Source organism: Tilletiaria anomala (genome assembly GCF_000711695.1).
Source record: "Tilletiaria anomala UBC 951 chromosome Unknown K437scaffold_12, whole genome shotgun sequence".
Taxonomy (NCBI): domain Eukaryota; kingdom Fungi; phylum Basidiomycota; class Exobasidiomycetes; order Georgefischeriales; family Tilletiariaceae; genus Tilletiaria; species Tilletiaria anomala.
The window spans coordinates 136,208-156,962 of NW_013547010.1; the positions used below are offsets into that span (position 1 = coordinate 136,208).

The following is a 20,755-nucleotide window of genomic DNA, read 5'->3' on the forward strand; positions in this document are numbered from 1 at the left end:
CGTGGTAATGCGGAAATGTGTCTATGCTCATTGTGAATGCGATATGCTACATGCCATGCGAGTGCTCAAAAAGTCGTCCACCCGCCCGTATCGAGTGTTTGCTCGATCTTGCGAGCGACCAGGTTAGAGATGCCGTGTTGCAGCCACTGTTTGCGCAGTTCGTCGTAGCGCTGACGATGCAAGCGCTGTGGTCGTCCCTTCCGCAGACCAATGTCAACCTCGCCATGCGAATCGAGGTAGGGCGAGAAGAGGAACGTTCCGTTCTGTTCGTACAGCAGCAGAACAACGTTCGTCTTCACTTTGAAATATATGCCTACGGCACCACTGCATTCATCCATATGTCGATTGCACTCGCCGCGCTTACCATCTTCGCTCTGGCAGCAGAAGCTCTGGTAGCAAACAATCTCTCCGCAGAGCAGACAGAGCGCGGGATCGGTGGGCACCTGCTTGCATCGCTTGCACACGCGTTGTTGCGTCTCTTGCAATAGTGTCGCCAGATCGTCAGGCAAATTGACGAGCTCGTAGATGTGAGGATGCTCCAGCAGTAGAGTTGGGTGGGCAGGTGGCTGAGAAATCTGCGAAGCACCGAAGCTAGCCATCGAGTTGAGAGATGAGTAGTGGATAGGCAACGGCCGGAAAAGAGATGCCAACGGCACATATGCATGTTTGATCCATCCCTCGATCAGTCCAGCCAGCGGCGTCTGCCGTTCTGCCCTAGCAGGCAGAGCGACGGATGGAAGCGGAACATTCATATGGCGCATTAGACGGAGGTACTCCGAATCATGTCTGTCTGGTCCAGCAGCGCCTGCATTGACTGCGCTTGTGGTGCCAAAGACAGCGGCACGAAGCACCGCTGCGCGCCGGAGGAATGGTAGACTGTGGGTGCAGAGTAACTTTGCCAACGTGTCGTCCTCCAGATGATCGACGCCGAGCGTGATGTTGCCACGAGCATAGCCGACAAGCCCGATGATATTTGCAGTTGTCCAACGAACGTCGGGGAAGACTTCGCGCGCCGCCGCAATGTCGGATGCATATGAAGGCGATGATTGCGTAATGGCGAAATAGCGACTTCCGCCAAAGCCCATGGGTCCTTGTGGCCACATACTGGGCTGTGCAAGGCCGAACACCAGCTGCACGAGGAACACGTAGTACATCAAGGTGATGATGTGATCCAGTGCTTCAGGCGCGATCGCTGCAGCTTCAATGAGAATACTCATCGGGTCACGAAGGATCAATGGCGACCGCACGGCATCATCGCCCGCCCAGTGTGGCAAGAGCCGCTTCAAAAGGCCTTGTCGAATCACCTCGAGCCCATGGTGCTCATTGAGATCGATAATGGCTGTGAGGCGGAGGCAGTGGATCAACGAGCGAAGCAGGCTGAGAGTGGAGTCGCTGGCACCATTGGCAATATTGGCACCGGGTGTGTTCTGGCCTGCAGTAACCAAACCGCGTTGTCCGATCTCAATCATAGAGAGGGTATACCCAATCAATTCCTGAGGCATGTATAGCTTTCTGCTCGGCAGCGCCAAAATGGTTCTCTGCTGCATCTTCACACGCAGCGGCTTGAGCTCGGACGACTGTAATCGCAAGACGGTCAAGAAGCGATCAAGCATATGATAGGTGTCCAGGTCGACCTGCCCCAAGAAATGAGTGTTTCCAGAGAGGGAGGTCAGAGAATCCTCGGCGTACCAAGGCAAGAACGTCCCCGTCCCCGCATCGGCTTCTTGGTAATCCTGTGACTGACTGGTTGACCATTTCAGAATGTCGATATTGATCTTGCGGATCCAGTCTGCCAAAGGGATTGAGTCAGGCGGGCCCTTGCTGATGGCTGCAATCGCATCGCAGCTGTGAGACTCCGGCAGCGGTAGAATGACGTTACCCAGCGCTTTGCACAATGGACAAACATACTCGCAACGTGAGAGGTCTTCTGGGTGCTCTCGCGCGATCTGCAGAGCATGCCGCTGTTCTACCGACCGGCAATAGTCCCAGAAACATGCTGCATGCATTAAGTGACCACAAGTCGTGGTGTGCATCCCGGGTTTGTTGTAGGCAGGTGGGAATGACCCTGCAGGTCTGCTTGCGTCTGCTGCAGCGGTCGAAGCATAGCTGCCGGGCAAGCCGCGGAGTCGGCGTCCCTCTTTTCCTTCCCCCCTGTCAAGAGTGAGAGGTGTGTTCGCTGCCTGGGCGATGGCGTCGCTGTCCGCGCAAGGCATCATGCGGATCACCCTGCTCGTTTGAATGTGCGCAAGAACGCCAAAAGGCTTCGTACCATCCAGATCCTCCTGACAGAGAATGCAGCTGCCAAATGACTTGCGTTCTGCCTCTGTCCCGGAGGCGGTAGAATGCTCGGCATCTTCATCCATGTCATCAGCATCCAGATCGTCCTCGAGCGACTTGAGCAAATCTTTCTGCTGAGCAGAGAACTTCTGCATAATAGCTGCTTGCCGGGCCTTGGCAGCTGCACGCTTGGCATCCGAGCGTTTCTTCTCCGAAGATTGGGCATCGATCCCCACCGGTGCTTTGCCAGCCTTTGTAAAGATCTGGTTGACCAGTTCCATCGCCTCCGCGTTCTGACTTGCGCGAACCAGTTCACTCGTCTGATTGATGAGCCACGTCACTTTGTGTTTTGTTGGCTTGAAGCGTTCATCAGCTTCGAGACTGCAGAGAAGGCCAAGTAAGGGCAGGTTCTTTCCTTCAAGATTGGTGGATGGGCCGGACCGAGCAGGAGGCGGAGCCAGCATCTTCGCGGCGACAGCGTAACCCTTCTCTGACAATGCTGCCGAGAGTAGGTGCAATGTCGAATCGAGTAGCGACTCGGGTGTATGTTGCATGGTGTGCTGGCAATTGAGAAGGGTCGAACAGGCAACTCGCATGAATGAAGTCGTCAAGAAAACATCGTGTAGGCGACCACTCGCGAGAAGCCCACTGTTTTCAATGTCAGCCTTGGCGGCCGTCCATGCGAATGCCGTCTCCTCGCGGCCGCCATTCTTCTTGTGGCGCTCCATCAAGATCTCCTCGGCCTTCTCGCGCTGATTGCGGCTGTAGTGCATGAAGCACGGCCTGACTTGGTCGAAACACTCTTTCTTCAGCTCAAAAATGCCAAGATCGGTGATTCCATCCGGCGCTCTGAAATTAGAGACTTGACCGAGCACCTTTTCGAATGAAGGGTGGTCCATAAAGCGCTCCGACACGTGTTTGGTGATCTCGCTATATGTGCCCGAGCCGAGAGCCAGGAAATGAACGATCTCGCGCCTGATCAGCTTCTCCATCGACCATCCCCCTAAAATAGCCGTCTCGGTCAACAGGTAAACAAGGAGCAGCATGAACTCGTCAGCCATGAGGATGACATGATCCGCGTCCGCAGAGCCATCCTCGAAGAACCAGGTGAGGCCGAAGCGATCGATAATCGTGACGAGCCAGCGATCCGGATCAGCGAGCAGCAGGCCGCACTGCAGTAGGTATAGATCCTGATCGTACATGATGTCACGCATGGGGTTTTCGCGGTAGTGATGCGCTTGTGATCGAAGTGCATAGCCGTTCCTAACCCACATGCCTGATCGCACCTGGGCGAGTTTAACGGCGACGCGCAAGGGGAATTCGAGCAGCACAAGGACGCCATTCTCGTCCACATCGCTGACTAGAAGATCCGCCAGGCTGGATTTACCGAGCGCAGCGATATTCTCGCCAGAGAGCACGTTGACATGCTTCAGCATCTCGGCGAAAAGCCAGTGCATCGGGTGATGGAACGATGTCGCTTGCGTGTCGACGGCAAAGTCGATGATTTGGAACGACCTGCCGCCGAACGGGACCGTGTGGAAGATGACCGGTGCGTGCACTTCCGGATCGTTCTGATGTAGCGTCAGACAGTTGAGCAGGATGCGACGGGCCGTCAAGCCGAGCGCGGCCGCGAGTTGACGCGTGTTTGACTTGGCGAATGACTCGCCGAACAACTTTGCTGCGCGCCCGAGGTGCGAGCTGACGTGGAAGACGGGGATCCACACGTCAGACTCGTACTCGACGTGCTGACTGACAGCACGTCGATCGGGCGTGATGGCATTGAATAGCGACAGAAAGTCGAGGAAGTAGTTGAGATGCGAGAGTTGCGAGACGAGTTGCTGCTGCACGCCCTCGGCGCTGAGCAGGTAGCGCACGTCGTAGAATATGTGGTAGCACCGCTGCTGCTTGAAAAGCGGAGAGTTCGGATTCGCCTGCCCCTTGGGAGGCGGCGACGGAGGCAGCTGCAGTGGCTCATTACCCTGCTGACTGGTGAAGATGGCTTGGAGGATGAGCAGCAGCTTCTCTAGGAAGCCGTGCTGCGCGACCAGCGTTGAAGCGATGGAAGGAACACTGAAGAGCTGCACGGTCATGAAGCAGATTGAGTGGTCCGCCTCGCGATCCCGCAGGATGAATGTCTCCAACACCTTGGAGTACATGTGCGCGAAACGCAGGGCTGATACCATCGGACGAGAGCCATAGGACATACATCAGCACAGTCCGTGAAGTGCACACAACTGTATAATGGTCTGCACTCACCAACTTCCTTCTTTGTCTCCTTGATGCCGATGCAAGCCATGAGGACCTGCTTGACGTCGCCTCTGAGCTCCTTCCGGAGCTTGCTCTCGAGCAGGAGCAAGCCATCCAGCTTGCGCAAATCGCTCGCACTGAAGAACGCAGAGCTCATCGAGTCTGCGTACACGGGCTTGTTGTGATCCCATGGCTTTAGGAGCTGGTCCGTCACCAGTGCACGCATCAATGCTGCGCTGGGCACGAGGGTCTCCAGCAGATGCGGCTGACTACCTTCCTCCTGCTGATTGCTTTTTCCTCCTTGGCCAGTGTCTTTCTTTGGCACGTACAGCACTGAGGATGTCAGGTCTAGCAGATGCTTGATCAGCACTGCGGCAATCTCCTCAGCGAATATGTCGAACGAGGGCCGGATGCTGACGGCGAGGTCAATCGAGTTGAGCTTCAAGCCCCAGAGCAGCAGCTTCGGCACGTCGGTGGAGATCTCGATAATGTCGCGCCCATGCTTGTCTACTCTCTCTGCGACTGCCTTGGCTTGCGCAACGTTTCGACCGGTGACGTCCATGACAATGTCGATTACTTGCGTGAAATCGTGCTTTTCGTCGTTCCAGAGCAGCAGCGTGAAATATCGCGATGGGCCTCCTTTCGTCGCCGTTACTGCTGCAGTTCCGGAAGAGCGCTTCGGCCCTCCAGGCCGCGGAGTGGCAGCCTCGGACAAGTCCGAACTGAAGAGGGAGCGACCACCAGACTCAGTAGATGGCGCAGCCAGCGAACCGCGGGAGCCGCGCTGCATCCAGCTGTTGAGCGTGAAGAAGCCTCCTGGCAGCGCGGGCATGAATTCAGCTGAGTCACTCGTGTATGCTATGGTTTCTTCCGGCCTGTCACGCCCTGCCTCCACATCCGAAACACTAGTCGCGCTTTCGCCGTGACCATCGCGGTCGGTATCGGTATGTGCTGTGCTTGAGGACGGAGGCCCAACAGGAGCGAGCGAAGGAGATGCCTGCAGCCGGCTGACTGCGTCCGGAGTCGACGATATCGACACTTGGTCAGGAGCATGTTCGAAAGTGTCCAGGATGAAGTCAAAGATCGAGCTGACGTGCGCCTCAAGAGCGGTTCGGATACCCTTTGGGATCGTTTGGAGCAGGGCGGCCATCTCGGCCGCCTCAGGCGGGGTCGGAATAGCGCCTGAGCTGGCGCTTCCGCTGGCGGATGTGGCTGCTGCGGCGTCGCTTTGCATCTCCCTTCCTTTCCCTTTAGTGCTCGATGGCACATTCGCGGCCTGCGAAGAGACGTCATCCAGCTCCATTTTGGTCTCTTGGAAGGAGGGGGAAAAGCCGCGGGCACCAGTAGTAATGTCAGATGATGATAGAGTTGATGAGGATGGCACGTACACATCGGATTGATGGTACTTGCAGCCTAAAGGCTTGTTCCAAGCTTCGTCGTCGCCACAGTCGCAGCAGCCCGTCGAGTCGGAGCTGATGCTAAAGACAATGTCATGGCCTTGATGATTCGAAACGTTAAAGCACGGCGCACACTGCACGCAAGTGTCGTCGTGTCCGCAGTCACTGCACAAGCAACGCTCCAGCAATCAGCCCCACTGCTCGCATTATGCGGTCATAGAGGGAAGACTTACCGACACCTGTAGATCGCCTCTCCTTCCCTGAAAATGTGCCCGCACGGCATTCCTTTGCGATCTGGCCCATACTCTGGACCGAGCGAAAAGGCTTTGCTGCTTGCGCCTAAGCCTTGCGAGCTAACATTGACATTGCCACGCTCGACAGCCTTTCCCTTGGCGTTCGCCTCATCCGCCTGCTTCTGCGCGGCTTTCTGCGCCTCAGATAGCTTCCAGTCATGCTCTTGGAGAAATTCGAGCGTCGCTTCGATCGTCGGCAGCTGTGTCGCGCGTGTTGGCAGCAGATGGGAGGGTGAGGGGAGGGAGGCTAGAAGGGATGTCCAGAGCGAGCGAAGAAGGCGAGAAGTGACGCCCTGGTCGACCAAGTAGAAAAAGGGAGAGCCGGCCACATCCCACGATCCCCCACCATCCTGAGAGAAGAACGGATGTGACTGGCCTAAGTGAGCCTTGATGAAGTCAGACGGAGTCGATCGGCTGCTGCCCTGCGGCGAGCGGGTAGGGTCCACAAGGCCAGCGTCCTGGGCCATGATAGCGGCGTTCTCCGCAATCAGCAAGCGCTTCGAGTCTCGGTTCTGCGTCTAGGCAGCGCTAGTGCAGTGGCCATGCGTCAAGAGCCCCGAGCGCAACAAGCAATGTATGACCAAGACAGAGATGGAGGTGAGGGAGACGTCGAGGTAGAGGTTGACAACATCATCCAGTGATCGCGATCGGAAGCTGCGCTGGAACGGCACCACTGCAACAGTCAAAATCTGACTGGGTGGCGCCGATGCTGATACTTTCAGCGCTGGCAGGGTTTTAAAATGGGACTCCCTTTGTGCCCTTCGTGGTCCCCACAGCGTACATGGCGAAAGAGGCTTCGTGTGCACTGCAATGGCAATGTGTGTAACGGCTACTCCACAACCAGGCTGCCTCTTTCCTAATAATGGCTTGTCCGGTCGCCAGAGATGAGCGCTATAGCACAGCACATGCAACGAGTGAAGAACAAAGGACTGCAAGAACACAGTCGCCTCAGAGGTCTCTGAAAAGGAGCCTGGGTAGGGTCTGTAAACAAGCACCATGGCAGCCAAGACGTCGGCGCCCAAAGCGATCGCATCCTCGTCCATACCGGGTGGCAGCATCATCTCTCCCTCGCATTCGCTCCCCCCAGCCGTCTCCTCTTCTTCATCGTCTGCTACTGTTTCAAATACGAATGCGAATGCAGCCGCCTCGTCCTCGCAGCTTGTCACTCCCTTTGCGCGCGACCTCTCTCTCCCGCCGACACGGCAAGTGGACGCTGCCGCGCTCGACTACATGACGACGGAGATGACATTTACCCTTCAGGAGAGTGCACGTTTCGCGGCGAAGAAGCTGCTCAAACATCGAGAAGAGCTCCGCGAGGCCGGATTTCCGGTCCAACTTGGGTCGTCGGCCGGGATCGCCGGCTCGGCAGTAGCCGCAAACGCAACAAGTGCCATAGGAGGGGTTGCGGGGTCATCACCGAAGGCGGCTGGCAGGACAACTATCGACAACCAATCGCCGGCAGCGGTGGTGGACAGGCGATCCGTCTCTCAAGCTGGTGCATGGGATGGGAGTGGAGGTACAGCGAGGCGATTCAGCAGCTTGTCGCTTGCGGGGCCGAGCTCAGAAGAGGTAGACGCGGAACTGACGGCACGGTTGGAGGTGATCGGGTATCATGTGGGTGCTAACATGGCAGAAAGGTGCGTCTCCACAATTCAAAGCTTCCAAAAGGGATCCTGGCTAATACGCAGTTTGTCATTTCTCCCTCAGGCTCAGCTCGCTACGGCCACCGCTGGGCACGGTGCTAGACGTGCTCAAGTTCGTCTGCAAGGACGTCTGGACGGCTGTCTGGGACAAGCAGGTTGATAACTTACGAACGAATCATCGAGTCAGTCAACCCCCGCAATAGTCGCTCGACTTTCGCTGACATCACTACTGACCTTTGCTGACTATGTTGCCTGAAGGGCGTATACGTGCTACAAGACAACAACTTCAAGCCGTTGCGACGCATGAGCACGGCGCGAGGGTTGCAAGAGACAGCTCGAGAAGCGAAACCTGTAAGTCCTTCTCCCCTCTCCGCAACTCGTCGCCATCGCACGGCCTTCTCTTGCTCACTCACAACCCGTCGTCACCTTTCCTCCTTTACCATCATCGACCGCCGCAGCATCTATCCTACGCGACGGGCATCGTATGCGGCGCACTAGCGCGCATGGGCGTCACGAGCACCGTTACCGTCGATATCCTCCTCCTTGCCGCAGGCGCCACCCAAGCCCCCGGACTGCACGCCCATGCCACCGCATGTACTTTCAGCGTCAAAACTGCCACGGGGCGGTGATTGTCACAAGCCCATTCTCATGTCCAGAACTTCCTAATTATGGTAGGCTCGAGACAGAGGAGAGCATAGAGACATCCCTACGCACCTTGCCTTTCACCCACATCCGTTTTCACGCGCTTCTTTTGCACACGAAACCCACAAAGCCTGTATACATCGTCCCATCTTGATCGTTACTGGAGCTTGGATGGAAGCGACAGCAAGCCGCGAAGCTCATCGTCAAAGGGTTGAAAAATGAATTGGTGAATAGGGTTCGATGAGAATATTGTACCGAATAAGCTTTTCCCTCGCTTCTCGGAACTCGGAATCTCGTTGAGCAAGCGTTTGATAGACTTGTTCTCCTTTTTTTCTCCAGCGTCCAGCAATCTTTCCCATCCGATCCTGTGGTCCCCCATTCCTAAGCGTACGGCAAGGAGAGTAGCCTATTCTCAGCTCTATACGCCGACAATCAACAGAGGGGAGCAGCAGACTGGGACGTGCTGCTCAAAGCAGTCGGTTGACCGCCAAGATGCGTCAGCTAGCAATGACAGATGCCGAGGGCGACTTTGTGCCCACTGCCCTCGAGCACAAGATTTCAATCGTGAGTCCTTCATTGCTGTTCCTTCCTCTTCCCGCATTTTTCATGTGCTAGATCCTTCATCGAAGAGCGGCATTGCTTACAACTCGTAACAATCTGGCTTGTGCTTCGCGCTCTACAGCTCCCAGGCGCGGAACAAGACCTGTCCGCCGTCACTTTCTGCATTATGGATGAAGATCACACACTCGGCAATGTGCTCCGATGGATGATCATGAAAGAGTAAGTTCTGAGAACTCGACCGCGCAGCAGAAATTGATTTGGGTGCGTTTTAGGGAGGAAGGAGCTGAGTGGAGGTCCTCGATGATTATAATATTTTGCACGATGCAAAGAGCGAAAAGAGGGTTGGCGCCCTCCCAGTAGCGCTGCTTATAACCTTTAACAATTGGAATTCTTCGTTTCTGAGGGGATCAGATGTGCTTAAAGGCGGAGTCATTGGGAAATAATGGAGCTCATGGGACTTACGAATTGAGGAAAGAAAATATTCACTAACACTTTTTTCTTACACCACTACCTTCGACATCAAGTCCGCAAGTGGAGTTCTGCGGCTACAGCATCCCACACCCTTCAGAAAGCAAGATCCATCTACGTATACAGATGTATGGTGAGTATATTTTCCTGGTTCTTCATGCTCTGAGCTTGATAGGGCATTGGTGGTAGGATCAGAGTCGCAGATGGGACGCGGATGTCACACCCTCGTGTGTGGGCCGCCAATGACGAATAATGGGATACAGACGCTTCCGCATGGCACAACTACGCAAATCAGTGCATGTGGCATGACGACGAAAAATTTACAATTGTTCCTACTGAGCCTTCTGCGACAGCACGGGTGGAAGGAGAACTAGTTAATATGCTCCGGGTGCCTCTGCTTGAGCGCCTCCTATGGGCTCCAAGCAATTCGGACCGCAAGACAAGGGCTGGCTGACACTTTTTGACATTTGCCCCCCTTTTATTTTGGAAAATCTTTCAAAGACCGAAGGTCATCCATCAAGGCTCTCCGCAGCGCATTGTCCAACCTCAACGAACTGTTCCTCTCCATCGGGACCGCCTACGAGCGCGACTATGCTGCCGGCAACTTTGAACGCTATGAGGAGCCGCAGCTGGACCTCGACCAGCTGAGACTGGATGCTGCCGAAGGCAGGCGACGGAGGGCCGAAGCGCAGCAAGAAAAGAAGAGCAAGGACATATCGCAGCGTGCCAAGGCATAGTGTATGCGTCAGTCGAGAGACGTCGGAGGAATTGTGCCCTTTAGAAAGGGCAAGTCGGCAATGTCTGTATTTGTACCAGTATATCAACTGTATCTATTACGTTTAGCATTACTTTGGGCGCCGGAGTTACACTAAAGCTACGTTTTTCGTCCCTTACCTGGCGTTGCGGAGTCCGCGTTGAATATTGACGCATGAGCCCTGTCGCCGCTTAAAAGAGGCTCTTGATGCGGTCCTTTGCCGCAGACTGCAGAGCCATGTTCTTCAGATTCCGCGAGAATTGCGACGCCCCGCGCTCGAGGTTGCTCAAGCCTTCCTCTAAGCTGTTCATCATCTCCCCACGCTGCTTGGCGAGATCGACATTCCAGCTCGCCTGATCGCGTGCACTCTGCGCAGTAGTGAGGCCCGCAGCTGACTTGCTGTACGGCACCGGATTGCGGCCGCCAATGGTGGCTGTCCCACTTGCTGATTCTGGAATGGGCCAGCCTTGAGCATCCACGTTTACCAGAGATTTTGCGTCCGGAGGCCGGTAGGACGCACGTTGCCCCAGCGGTTCCGGCAACGCAGCGGGTGGCGGCCGGTTTGCCCCGGCAAGTATCTCATCTAGCTGTCCACCAGTTGTGACGGCTCCGCTCTTACTGCTGAACCAACCAGTCACGGCAGCCGCAACTGAGCTTGCGCCTACACCTGGGTGTATCGGCGTCATCAAGCCCGGATCGTGAAGTAGATACGAGGGTGGGCCGGGACGGGGCTGCGTCGCAAAGATCGTCCAGAGGCGGACATCAAGGCTTGAGCCGAGGTCGATAAAGTCACCTGAGATGTCAGCGCAAGCGCGAAGCGCGTAGCCTGAGCTCATGCCTTGGTCGCGGTGATGTCTGAGAGGGGGCAGTTCCGCACGAGGATAAGTAATATACTCGGGGATTAAGAGATTATGCCTTCAGACGCACCTTTGTTTACGATCGATCAGGTCCAGATGGGGCAAGGTGTAAATGAAGATGCTCGCGGCTGTGATGACCAGCAAGACCCTCTCCATGTTGCGCTCAACAATGTTAGCACCGAGAATCCTGTCATTGATCTCTTCCTTTGCAATCACGGGCCCATCAATACCATAACGAAGTGTAACCACTGTGGAAACGAATATTGTTCAGAGCTTTGAAGAAGCCAATGCCATCAAAGGACCACTCACTGCCTCTTGAGATGAAGATTGCAATCCCGCATCTTACAGCGTCGTTTTCTGTCGGGCCTCCTCTTTCAATTTCCCGCTGGGCGCGCTGCAGCTCAACGCCAGTTGATCGCACTTGGAAGCCATTAGCATCGCAAACCATGACCTTCTGCGTGTGAGCAGTGCCATCCAGCTTGTGCGCAGAGCTGCGGGACGCAAGCCATTGGTCCAGCGTTTGCGTGATCGTCCAGACAGACATCAGCCCATTCTCGCGCGAGACAAGCAGTCGAGGAGCCATTCTTGGGTCGCTTGCAACTCTCGTGATTGCGAAGGTGAGGTGGTGAATGATGCTCTTGCTCTCAGCTTCGACAGCCTTACGCTCCTCGCGCGATGCGTCCTCTGGTTCGACAGTGTCGCCAAATGAGTCGCGCACGATCAATTCTTGCCCACGCAAGTCAATGAGAGCCAAAGCGCTGCCGCATGCAGCTGCAAAGAACCCAATGTCGCTGACTGCAACCGATGTGCAATCTCCTCGATTGAGGTCGATGAGAAGGAATGGCTTGAAACCGTCAGCATGCCAAGTAGAGAGGTGGGTGATGTCGGTCAATTCCTGCGCGGCCAGCATTCGCGGGGGAGGCATATGCGAAGGAGGGAGCCCTGGACTGAAACCAGGTAGAAAAGTTGACTGTGGTGGCGTCAGTGGTTGACGCGGCTCGAAGCGACAATTTGAGAGCAGTGGCGAGTTTGCTGGAGATTCATTGCGGCTCGTTGTAGGCCTGTTAGGGTCTCTGGGAGGACGAGGTGGTCGCACCGGCGTACCAGTCACGCCCACTGGCCCTGGCCCCGGCCCTTGATTGGACGGCGTCGGCTGCATGTTCATCGTAGACAAGGCATCTGACATCGCTGCATCGAGCCGAGCCTCTTGCGAGAGGGAAGAAGTTACGGAAGGGCTGGATCTATGTGTTTGCTGGGCCTGCGTATGCGCGTGCTGAACAGGTGGGATACTGGCGAACGCCGCGTTGCGCTGTAACTCTTGCGCGACGTCTTCCACAACTGCATCCTTCGCCCTTGCTCGTGCAAAGCCGTGCTTGAAGTAGATGATTTTGCCAGAGCGCAAGATGATGGCCAGCTCCAACATCTCAGTGGCTAGCTTGACATCAATCACGCTGAGTCTCTCTGAGTCCACCTTGAGCGGTTCAACAGAAGGATTTCCAGTAAGGTGTGGATGGTGGATGAGATCGCGGGAGGAGATGGTCAAGTGAGGAAGGGGTGCCGGAAAAGGGTGCTCGAGCGGCCGCTCAGCAGGTACCGCAGCATCAGTGCCTTCTGTACCCTTGGGCGTATGCAGTAACAAATGCGGACTCGCATCGTGAAAGCGAACTGTACCGTCAAGGTGCCATGTGATGAGCACTCGGTACGACAGCCGCTTAGCAAGCATCTCCGGTTCTAAAGAAGGGTCGCCCGAGACAATCGGGTATGCCTTGCCGCCTTTGAGGGTCAGAGAGCCGCCATCGACTAGCTGCGGTGCCAAGTTAGCCGATGCTCCCAGTGCTCCAGATATCTCACTGCATTTTCCGCCAAGCTTGCGATAAGAATGGACAGACAAGGTTTCCAAGGTTGCGCCCAAGATGGCTCCCGAACCTGTAAAGCTCAGGGGCAGCGGCAGTTGCATCTCTGGAGCTGGCTGTTGCATGAGAGATCCAGTCGGAGGCAGGCTCGCCCGAGATTTGCGGTCTGAGGCGCGCGGCGGCGGGAATGGATAGCACTTCAGTCCCCTGGCAGCAGCTGGTGGTGGAAGAGAAGGCAAATTTGGTTCCGCAGCGAGAAGAGTGATGATAGCCTGTGGGTCGTAGTTCATCGAGTAGTGCGGATTGTTCTTTGGAACCAGCAAAAAGTCCTCCACAGGAGATGGCGTGTTATACCGTGATTCGCGCGTCGTATCTAGAGACGCGCGCAGCTGAGCGCGAACCTTCGACAAAGCCTCTGGAGTGCTTGCGGAGCTTCCCCAAAGCGCTTTTGGGATCGCGTAAGGCGGCATATGTAGGCATGTGAGACCAGGAGCGTCGCGGAACGGAACGACACCACCCAGAATGGTGACGACGGTTCCCATCTGCGGGTCCTGCGCCTTTTCTGCTGCCTCTTTCTCCGTTGGTGGGACTACACTACCGCTAGGGGTTCGCGAACCGACGGCCTTGCTAGCGTACTCGAGCCATGACTGTTCAGGGAAGCCAGTCCACGTGATCTTGAAGATGGGCTCGCGGGGCGGCGCTGCTTGCTCTGGACCGTTCGTGTTCTTGCCATCGGGTACCTGTGGCCTGTCGACGTCCATGCGATCCAGTGTCCGGACCAGCAAAGGCTTCCCGTCGTCCTTAACATGCCAGAACGAGATGCACCCGTCTTCATGCCCCACTGCAAAGACATCGCCGTCGGGACGCCACGTAATGCTCGTCACCGCCGAGGAACGCTCCGTCCATATCTGGTTAGGATCCCCACCCCCTGCTCCAGGCGCACCTGGAAGCAGACGTAGTTGATATGTGCGAAGCACCGTGCGCGTCTTGAGATCCAAGAGCACCACACCTCCTTCGTAAGCAATGAGTAGCTGAGTCAAATTCTTAGGGTGAGTCTCGATCTGGACGACCAAAGGCACATGCCGCCGCGAAGGTGCGTCTGGCACGCCTGACTTGCGCAAGCTGTTTTACATGAGCAATAGCATTAGCAAGGCCCTCCGCGCCATGCAAAAAGGATCGAGGCACTCACATCTCCTCCTCTTCCCACCACAGGTTAGGGATTCTGTACGGGCTTGGCTGTAATCGTGTCAAGTCGTAGCAATCGATCGTTCCATCGCGCATGCCAAGGAAGAGGTGATCATGGCTAGGACTGAGCTCGACGCATATGACCTCATTCCGAGCCGAATGCGCCGCAATTCGTGTTGGTGTCTCTGGATGGGGTGGTCCAGACTGGGAGCCGCCTTGGAGCGCATTCAGCGGCTGGAAAGGATTCGATGTATCCGTCGTTTTGGAAGCCACCTGCGGATCCGGGCGCGAGAGATCATAGACACTGATCGTGTCCTTCGCGTCTGTAGAATCAGCACGAGGTGTCAGTCAACGACTCGTGAAGCGATGGTAAGTCTGCAGGACATGATGCGCACCAATGCAGATCAGAAGGGGTGAACCGGACTTGAAGAGCAGATGCTTGACTTTCACCGCAGGGCGCAACGTGATGCTCAACTGCACTGGGGGGGAGCCGTAGAGGTGCAGCGTTCCGGTGGTAGTTCCTACGGGAAGACGGTGCTTCAGCTGCGTGTCGTGCACGACTTGATGCAAGCCGGAACGTACCAACAGCCAGATACCCCAGCACAGGCTCGCAGGCCATGGCCGTGACTTCACCGGGAAGAACGAGGTTGTGCAGAATCCCTTCCGCAAACCGTTTGTGTGCGCCAGCGTCCGTGAATGATCCAGACCAATTTGCGTATTCGAGCTCTGGCGGCGGCGTGGCTACGCCGCCGCCAAATGCAGACTTGATCCAACTCGACATTGTACTGAGGAAGTCTCAATTCTGAGCTTGATACAAGCGCAGAGAATTGATGGGCTTTGTCAAGGCCTTCGTCCGAACACAGCGGTAACAAGTCTTCGCGTCAGTCGTGCCCTTTATGCAATCGTAAGCTCTGAGATGCGAGGATTGCAACGAAATTTTCCTGTTTCGCAAGTCTTCAGAGGTTCATGTTCATGCTCTGTGCCCAGTGCCGGCTACCGCGAAGCTGACTAAGTCTTTTGTTGCCGACCGAGGGCACCAATCTGGGAAGTCGGGGCGGCGTCGCTTGCTCCAACTTCAGAATTGACCAACTCGGAGCACATCCAGGCGCAGTGAGAAGGAGACGCTGGCAGCAAATGGGCAATTACTGAACCCTCACTGTCTTCAATGGATGATTTTCGAGTGTCGGGAGAGTTGTGTGAGGATGCAACAGACTCCTGATTGAACGCACCAAGCGGCGCGTCATCGGGGGATGAGATGGAGCGTCCGCCCCACAGGAGAGATGTCTGCAGCTGAGGGGAGAGAATAGGAATGATGCGAACTCTACACCTTCGCTCCGAGCTGGCCTTAGGTCTTCTGATCAAAGAAGACACACACTTCGGCGTGTCCTCCTGCAGTCTGGCTCCAAGCTTCTACCAACGCGACTCACTGCCTACTGCGACACGGTGTCAAGACGACGACAGCTGCATCTGCGGAGATGGAGGCCCTCAGGCGCCAAACTCTGCGGTCACTTCTGCGATCTTCGGAATGCAGGCGTCTCCAAGACGTGCCTGCCCAATCTCGTTCTCTGGCATCGTCTGCTTCACTCCGGATCACGCGCTCGCAGACCCCAAATGCGCCCAAGGTGGACAGCACCGATGGAGCGGCCCACAAAACAGGTGCTATACATGGCGGTCAAGGATCTGCATCACCAGGTCCATCTTCTCCAGCCCGCAAGAAGCCCGCTGAAGAACCAACGCCGCTTTCTGACTTCTTGGCCCCCGGCTCCTCGCCAAACGCCAAGCCCGTTCCCTTTAGCACCTCTACGTCTGCAGCCGCGGCACTGGCTGATCAACAACCGCTCCCCTTTCTCACCATCCCGCTCGGCGTGCGGAATCCACCAGTAGATTTGACGGGTCCACGCGCATCGAAGCAAAATGTGGCATCGGAGAGCGAGGCGACGTTCACAGAGAGACGCATGCAGAAGAGAAAGATCATCGTGAAGGAGGCCACGAGAGGCTATTTCCATGACTTCCATGCCATCAGGAGCCATGGAGGCAAGACTTGGAGAAGCCCGGGTACGTTGATCAGGGAAGATGTGAGCATGCTGTCCATAGAAGAAACATAGATACGCAAGATGCGAGAGGGCTGACAGCATATCCATTCGTTGTTCTTAGAGGGCTCTGTACTTCCCAGACATCATTGGAACCTGTCTCAAAGACCGAAGCAAGACATCAACCACGCAGATGCTAAAGGGCAACGTGTCGATCCTGTCCATCTTGACATCAAAGATCTCGGAAGAGCACACAAAAAGCTTCTATCAGCCCACGCTCGACCTCTATGCTTCCAATCCAAGCTTCCGTTTCGTGCAGGTAAATATATAGCGTTTATGAATCCACTGCCTTACTCGTATTGAGCTGGCAGATTGAGACGGTATCTCCCTTGTGATCGATCAGGTCAATCTGCAAGAAAACACCCTCAAAGCCTACCTGGTATCTCTCTTCCTCTCCTCCCTCCGTACGGTGATCCCTCCGGAGTTCCACGCAACGTACCTGATTTCCAGCCAGAATCTCGAAGTCGAGCGCGGCGCACTCGGCCTGCACAACAAACACGTTGGGTATACGTACCTGATCGATTCTGATTGTCGCATCCGATGGGCTGGCTGCGGGTTTGCCGAGCAGGCAGAGAAGAATGCGCTCATTGCTTGCACAGGCGTGCTACTCGGTCGCTTGGGTGAGACGCCCGCAGGTTCGGGTGCGCAAAGGCGCTTGCGGTGATGCGATGGAGATTCTGTAGGATTTGCACAGCGCACTTCTTTTTCGCAAGCAATAGACAAGCACTAGAGATGCTTTGCGTCGGCTCATGTCGATTTGCATGATGACCTTTGATTGCTGGGAAATCCCATGATTGATTGGTGCAAGAAAATTTCTGTGATTGATTGTATTACAGGCGTTGCTGCTGTATTGCGGGTATACAAGAGAGGATATGACAGTCCGTGGAATGCGTGAAACTTCTTTTGGGATTTGATGATTGATTCGCGCTGCCACCGCCCTACGCCTGCGGCCTTGCGAGCTTGTACGGGATGCTAAACACGTGCGCCAGTTCCTCCATGGGCGACCAGCCCAGACAGACGATATGCGCAACCTCGCCTTCCCCATCATGGATGGGCCACAGAAGTTCGAGGCGAGCAGGTCGAGGTGCAGGCCGTTCAACGAATCCTGTGCATGCTTGCGCTCGCCGCAGACAATCGCCACGCAAGACCGCGGCGCGCAGCTTCGCAAATGAGCGCTGAGCGCGCATGCGCCTGCAACAGCGCAGCAAAGGAGGACTGAAATTTGCGAAGAAGGTTTTTCGCGCGCTTATCGTCTCTCGACGCTACTGACAAAGTGGAAGATGAGAGTGATGAGTGCGGCGACGACTTTCCATGCTCCTGCTCAAGCGCGTGAGGTTTAATGTTGGTCTTGCTATTATGCTCGCTGAGATGCTTTCTGATCGTTGCGTTGGGCAGCAAGCAGACGCGGATGAGGGCTCGCTCATTGCTTCTCCAATGATGGCGGATACAAGCTTGGGTACGAGGATGGTGCAAGTGCCACGCATCGGCATCGTGCGCTGTCTTCGGCGGTGCCCTGGTTTCGCTGGCAGCGTGGGAGTGGGAGCGGTCTCAATCGCGCTGCTTGAGCTCCGCTGTCGCATGCGCATGCGCTTGCGCCAAGCGCAGCAGCCTCTTCTTGGCCGGGCGCTGGCGAGGAAAGGCTGGCGGGGCGACCGATATGGCGGGCGGCTTGTGCAAGGGCCTGGCATGAGACGAACCTCACTGGCGTTAGTCAGCGACATGGAGCACTCACAGAGGGCCATGCGCTGAGCGCGGAAGCGCACCCTAGCGTGCACTTTGGCAGCGACAATCGTCTCCAAGATTGCTTGGGCGTGCAGCACGGGCTCGAGCGGTACGCCTGACGGAGGTGTCATGGTGCATCGTGGGTGCGCCGCCCCGCGTAAGGGCGAGATAGTGGCTTATGTGACGTACCAAACATGACAAGTTGCTGCCTTGGCATGCTATGCAGCCGAAGACGAGCGAGGGTGCGTCGGGGTGGGACGCGTCGGGCTGGTCGACATCGAGGGCTACGTTGAGGTCGGAAAATGGGCATGTGCGCCACGGCGTTTTCGACGTTGTATAGGGTCACGGACCCGGGAAAACCCAGCAGCAAGTTACATTATTCGCCGAAGTCCGGAGCCCTTTTGTGTTCGTGTGTGTGTATATGTACATAGCGTACAGGTTTGAGCAGATGAAGTAGCGAATGCGTAGAACAGAACACGAGGCGATGACACAGACGTGCCAGATGTGTTGTGTGCGCTACCGTGGTTGGCGCGGAACTCTCCCAAAACTTTCTCGTGCGACACGCCAGGGGAAAGCGGCTGGAGCCTGAAGGAAACAACGCGAGAGGGGCCCAGAGGAATATGGAGGTGCAAATAATATACATACATATATATGCGAGCGAGCGACTGTTGGGGAGGTTGTAACCGGCACTCTCTCCCGCCGTGCATTCGACGACGCAAGACCAGAGAGACCAGACCCGGCGACAAGGGCTGTGGCGACGCGACCAAAATCAGACGGCGTTGGACGTGCAGCCGAACGGCGCCTTGATGGCGCCGGTAGCGTACGAGTCGATGATAGCCTGAACGGACGTGTACGTTCCCGGGCCGAGCATAAAGATGCCAACGGGAACGAGAGCGCAGTTGAACAGCGTCTCTGCTTTGCGCAGCAGCGGCTGCCCTTTCCACAGCTGACCGCGCTTGATTTCGAGGTAGGCGAACGTCCAAAAGATGAAGCCGATGAAGCTGAAGAACAAATGGAAGGAAAATATTGTAAGATGTCTGCCCAGAGTCAAGGAGTATGGACGACAGAGCCCGCCCGCTTTTCACCTATCGAACAAGGCCGACATGAGCGAGATGAGGCTGCCAAAGAACGGGATGGACTCTCCGACAACCCAGCCGAGCAGCCAGATGGCAAAGACGACGGCGATCCAGACGGCCCATCCGAGTGTCGTGTGGTGATCGTAGTGCTTGGTGCCGGCAAAGATGCGCGCAAAGATGTACTTGGCCGCGACGCTGGCGTAGATAACGCCGATGATGACCGTCGTCGGGAAGACAAAGGCAAAGGCGATCTTCTTGTACGTCGGCGCAAGCACGATGACGGCCGGCGCGCCAGTATACTGGCCACAGAAGGCGTACACAAAGATGCCCACCAGGCTGAACAGCAAGAACTCGACGGCGGTCAGCGCGTAGAGTGCCTTGGGGAACTCGCGTGGGTCGCGCATCTCGGCGATGAACGTCGGGTAGGTGATCTGGCCGATCCAGAGAAAGGTGATGGACAGCGCCGCGTTGAATCCCTCAACGAACGTTATGCCCTCGGGTGCCCAGACGGTGAGGAGGACCGGCGCGCTGGAGCTGGCGTCAACCCCGGCCGGATGCCGGCCCTGGATGCCAGTGAAGATGAGGACGAGGAGGATGGAGATGGCCATGCTGGCGGCGCTGGCGATGCCCATGACGGCAACCTGATTCAACTGGCGCGGCAGGGTCGCGACGGCGCAGAGGACCATGACGATCACGCTGAGCGCGACGCTGCACCAGCCGCTGCCAGGACTAGTGACAAGCGTGTTGATGATCTCGGCTCCGGTCAGCGTGTGCAGGCCCATGAGGAAGATGTTGTTAAGCAGCAGGATGATCGCCGTCAGCTCGAACGCCGTGCGCGAGAAGCCCCCGGGGGTGCGCGAGAAGATCCGCCCGCCGATCTCGGCAATGTTCAGCTGCTCCGGGTACTTAAGGCAGTACTGCCACAGGGTCAGCGACGTATACAGTGTCACGAGCCCGATGCCGAGCACAGTTAGGATGCCGCCCGCCATGCCGAGCACGGCAAACGATGAGGGCACCGCGAGGATGGCGAGGCAGACGTACTGTGCAGCAGGGTCAACGAGCACGATATCAGCGCCCGCCCACGCGCGAAGCATAGCAAGATCTGGTCTGGGACGCAGCGTACCTCTCCGAAGAGCAAGGCGGCGGTGCGCTGCCAGCTCATACCCTTGAGATTGATCTGCTTGGCGCTGCCATCGTCGTCAGCGTCGTCGACGACTGCGAGTACCTTGGTCTTGACCGTCTCGAGGGGGTGGAGGGCGGCACCATATACGTCATCGCGCTGGGAGGGGGAGGCGGAAAAAGAGTCCCTTTTGGAGAGTCTGCTGGCGTCCGACAGCTTGATCGCCTTGTCTATCGTGTTGGGCACGGCGGCGGCGGTCGAGGAGCGCTTCCCGAGGTCCGGCATGGCTGCTACGGGCGGAGCGGTGGCTGGGCAGTGTATAAGTGGGTCTCCAAGTGAGGCTGGCGAGGAACTGTACGACTGGGTGCGGGCCAGCGTTCCAGCCTTGTCTGGCGGGCAAGGGAGGTAGGCCCTGGCCACGGAGGAGCGTGGGTGAGGGCGAGGCGCGGCCGTGGTGGTGATGCGACCGAGGGATTGCTCATGCGGGGAGGCGATCAGGCAGTGATGGAACGAAGCGAATGCCTCCTCAAAATTCTAGGTGACTTGAAAAGCACCCTGCAGAGCAGTGCA

General features: G+C 56.5%; 7 protein-coding genes across 7 annotated transcripts; 3 read left to right on the forward strand and 4 right to left on the reverse strand.

Annotated features, from left to right (window-relative positions):
• Positions 1–9: 9 nt before the first annotated feature.
• K437DRAFT_243984 (uncharacterized protein) lies at positions 10–6,788 on the reverse strand. The gene is made up of 3 exons (XM_013389647.1): positions 6,155–6,788; positions 4,534–6,086; positions 10–4,450 (listed from the first exon to the last, which is right to left on the reverse strand). Exons 1-3 carry the CDS (start codon positions 6,679–6,681, stop codon positions 66–68), a joined length of 6,465 nt encoding a protein of 2,154 aa, XP_013245101.1. The 5' UTR covers positions 6,682–6,788; the 3' UTR covers positions 10–65.
• A 275-nt stretch (positions 6,789–7,063) lies between these two features.
• K437DRAFT_254445 (uncharacterized protein) lies at positions 7,064–8,704 on the forward strand. Its single transcript, XM_013389648.1, has 4 exons — positions 7,064–7,851; positions 7,922–8,039; positions 8,116–8,208; positions 8,316–8,704. Exons 1-4 carry the CDS (start codon positions 7,211–7,213, stop codon positions 8,484–8,486), a joined length of 1,023 nt encoding a protein of 340 aa, XP_013245102.1. The 5' UTR covers positions 7,064–7,210; the 3' UTR covers positions 8,487–8,704.
• A 141-nt stretch (positions 8,705–8,845) lies between these two features.
• On the forward strand, positions 8,846–10,388 carry K437DRAFT_254446 (RBP11-like subunits of RNA polymerase). Its single transcript, XM_013389649.1, has 4 exons — positions 8,846–9,063; positions 9,182–9,279; positions 9,585–9,661; positions 10,030–10,388. Exons 1-4 carry the CDS (start codon positions 8,992–8,994, stop codon positions 10,263–10,265), a joined length of 483 nt encoding a protein of 160 aa, XP_013245103.1. The 5' UTR covers positions 8,846–8,991; the 3' UTR covers positions 10,266–10,388.
• K437DRAFT_25519 (uncharacterized protein) lies at positions 10,325–15,305 on the reverse strand. Its single transcript, XM_013389601.1, has 6 exons — positions 14,760–15,305; positions 14,573–14,698; positions 14,182–14,500; positions 11,449–14,114; positions 11,210–11,387; positions 10,325–11,137 (listed from the first exon to the last, which is right to left on the reverse strand). The coding sequence occupies exons 1-6, from the start codon at positions 14,956–14,958 to the stop codon at positions 10,474–10,476; spliced, it is 4,152 nt and encodes a 1,383-aa protein (XP_013245055.1). The 5' UTR covers positions 14,959–15,305; the 3' UTR covers positions 10,325–10,473.
• Positions 15,306–15,652: 347 nt separating this feature from the next.
• On the forward strand, positions 15,653–16,931 carry K437DRAFT_277671 (uncharacterized protein; the record flags this gene model as incomplete). The annotated part of the gene is made up of 4 exons (XM_013389650.1): positions 15,653–15,833; positions 15,885–16,252; positions 16,332–16,526; positions 16,611–16,931. 4 exons carry the CDS (start codon positions 15,653–15,655, stop codon positions 16,929–16,931), a joined length of 1,065 nt encoding a protein of 354 aa, XP_013245104.1.
• Positions 16,932–17,059: 128 nt separating this feature from the next.
• K437DRAFT_254448 (uncharacterized protein) lies at positions 17,060–18,436 on the reverse strand. Its single transcript, XM_013389651.1, has one exon. It carries the CDS (start codon positions 18,118–18,120, stop codon positions 17,530–17,532), a length of 591 nt encoding a protein of 196 aa, XP_013245105.1. The 5' UTR covers positions 18,121–18,436; the 3' UTR covers positions 17,060–17,529.
• Positions 18,437–18,758: 322 nt separating this feature from the next.
• On the reverse strand, positions 18,759–20,227 carry K437DRAFT_221056 (uncharacterized protein; the record flags this gene model as incomplete). The annotated part of the gene is made up of 3 exons (XM_013389652.1): positions 18,759–18,990; positions 19,075–20,105; positions 20,189–20,227. The coding sequence occupies 3 exons, from the start codon at positions 20,225–20,227 to the stop codon at positions 18,759–18,761; spliced, it is 1,302 nt and encodes a 433-aa protein (XP_013245106.1).
• Positions 20,228–20,755: the final 528 nt, after the last annotated feature.

Bases quoted from the DNA above. Each gene is read 5' to 3' on its own strand.
- K437DRAFT_243984 (XM_013389647.1), bottom strand. From the start codon at position 6,681: ATGGCCCAGGACGCTGGCCTTGTGGACCCTACCCGCTCGCCGCAGGGC. The intron at 6,087-6,154 runs GTAAGTCTTCCC...TTGCTTGTGCAG, and splicing joins GAGGCGATCTACAGGTGTCG to TGACTGCGGACACGACGACA. The intron at 4,451-4,533 runs GTGAGTGCAGAC...CGATGGTATCAG, and splicing joins GGAGACAAAGAAGGAAGTTG to CCCTGCGTTTCGCGCACATG.
- K437DRAFT_254445 (XM_013389648.1), top strand. From the start codon at position 7,211: ATGGCAGCCAAGACGTCGGCGCCCAAAGCGATCGCATCCTCGTCCATA. The intron at 7,852-7,921 runs GTGCGTCTCCAC...TTTCTCCCTCAG, and splicing joins GGTGCTAACATGGCAGAAAG to GCTCAGCTCGCTACGGCCAC. The intron at 8,209-8,315 runs GTAAGTCCTTCT...CGACCGCCGCAG, and splicing joins CAGCTCGAGAAGCGAAACCT to CATCTATCCTACGCGACGGG.
- K437DRAFT_254446 (XM_013389649.1), top strand. From the start codon at position 8,992: ATGCGTCAGCTAGCAATGACAGATGCCGAGGGCGACTTTGTGCCCACT. The intron at 9,064-9,181 runs GTGAGTCCTTCA...CGCGCTCTACAG, and splicing joins TCGAGCACAAGATTTCAATC to CTCCCAGGCGCGGAACAAGA. The intron at 9,662-10,029 runs GTGAGTATATTT...AATCTTTCAAAG, and splicing joins TCTACGTATACAGATGTATG to ACCGAAGGTCATCCATCAAG.
- K437DRAFT_25519 (XM_013389601.1), bottom strand. From the start codon at position 14,958: ATGTCGAGTTGGATCAAGTCTGCATTTGGCGGCGGCGTAGCCACGCCG. The intron at 11,388-11,448 runs GTGAGTGGTCCT...TCGTTTCCACAG, and splicing joins AATCTTCATCTCAAGAGGCA to TGGTTACACTTCGTTATGGT. The intron at 11,138-11,209 runs GTGCGTCTGAAG...GCCCCCTCTCAG, and splicing joins CTGATCGATCGTAAACAAAG to ACATCACCGCGACCAAGGCA.
- K437DRAFT_254448 (XM_013389651.1), bottom strand. From the start codon at position 18,120: ATGACACCTCCGTCAGGCGTACCGCTCGAGCCCGTGCTGCACGCCCAA.